The sequence below is a fragment of the Entelurus aequoreus genome, linkage group LG18, assembly GCF_033978785.1.
Source record: "Entelurus aequoreus isolate RoL-2023_Sb linkage group LG18, RoL_Eaeq_v1.1, whole genome shotgun sequence".
Classification (NCBI taxonomy): Eukaryota; Metazoa; Chordata; class Actinopteri; order Syngnathiformes; family Syngnathidae; genus Entelurus; species Entelurus aequoreus.
Window position 1 is genome coordinate 4,257,649 of NC_084748.1, and position 1,362 is coordinate 4,259,010.

Consider the following 1,362-nt stretch of genomic DNA (forward strand, 5'->3'; position numbering starts at 1 on the left):
GTTGTTGTTGAGTGTCAGTGCTGTCTAGAGCTCGGCAGAGTAACCGTGTAATACTTTTCCATATCAGTAGGTGGCAGCAGGTAGTTAATTGCTTTGTAGATGTCGGGAATAGGGGGAGGCAGTGTGCAGGTAAAAAGGTGTCTAATGCTTAAACCAAAAATAAACAAAAGGTGAGTGCCCCTAATAAAAGGCATTGAAGCTTAGGGGAAGGCTATGCAGAACAAAACTAAAACTGAACTGGCTACAAAGTAAACAAAAACAGAATGCTTGTAGTCCGAAAAATAGGGTACTCATAATTTCTCGCCTGGAGTGCGTTTATGTTCCGTCCTTTTCGGATATGTTGAGGCGTGTACATGAGTCTGTGCAGGGCTGGTACTCGCTTTGTTAATTACTATTATTTGTTTACTATTTATTTGACTGTTTTAATAAGCTTCTGTACATACTGTATATTTAAATATGAGTTAAAAATGATAACATGGAAACTAAAAATAGCAACAATTATGTACGGATTTACTCTAAATACTGTTGCTAAAGCAAGTAATTATGAAAACAAAAACAATACATTACATTTACTTCATTTATTATTTTTCTTTCATCCTTCATGTGATTATTTTTTTGAAATTCGGATTTTCTGTTCATTTATTTCACTTCCTTAGAAAACTAGTTGATGAAATCAACTGCAAATGGGGCCCAAAAAAGGAAGTTTTTTTCAAAATGTATTTGTGTGTTAAATGTCACATGATGTTAATTTAGTTTGTTTACATAGTATAACAATAACTAAAACGAGACGATCACTGCATGATATCATTATGTCAATAATAGGAGAAATTGCACCTGGAAAACGTAGTCATATCAATAATAACTGTATTTATTTATATTTTACATAGCAAGGGTAGATGACGCCTCAGGGTGTGGTATGTCCTAATCAGTCACACTTCATCATTTTCTAATAAACATATGTATGGACAATAGACGACCTGCATAGAACCAGTTCTGCCAGTTTGATCAAACCTCGTAGAAAAAAAAAAAAAAAAAATCAGTTAAGTAGACATAAAATCCCAACCCACGTATCATTCGGGTGCATTCATTTTCATCACATGGTCGCTGGAAACTACAACAAGGTAAGAGCACTTTGGGATTATTGTACAGAGCATCACTTTTTTAAACAATAAGTGTTCCCTCAATTATCCCGGGGTTTACACTCTACTACCCTCAATAATGTTTTGGCAAACCTTATTTACATATATATATATATATAAATAAAAAAAAAGAGTATAAATATTTTTTGGACATGTAAAAAAGGTAATGTAACTGTAATTAACATCATTCTTAGTCTGTGTCACTTATTTATGTTATTTCCAG

At 33.3% G+C, this 1,362-nt stretch overlaps 1 protein-coding gene across 1 annotated transcript in view; it reads left to right on the forward strand.

The window, feature by feature from the left end:
- Nucleotides 1-1,089: 1,089 nt before the first annotated feature.
- Nucleotides 1,090-1,362, forward strand: part of LOC133633462 (spore coat protein SP96-like) — a 9,773-nt gene continuing 9,500 nt past the window's right edge. The window contains exon 1 of the mRNA XM_062025994.1: nucleotides 1,090-1,121. Within this exon, the coding sequence (XP_061881978.1) occupies nucleotides 1,098-1,121 (24 nt within the window). The 5' untranslated portion in view covers nucleotides 1,090-1,097. The remainder of the gene's footprint in view (nucleotides 1,122-1,362) is intronic.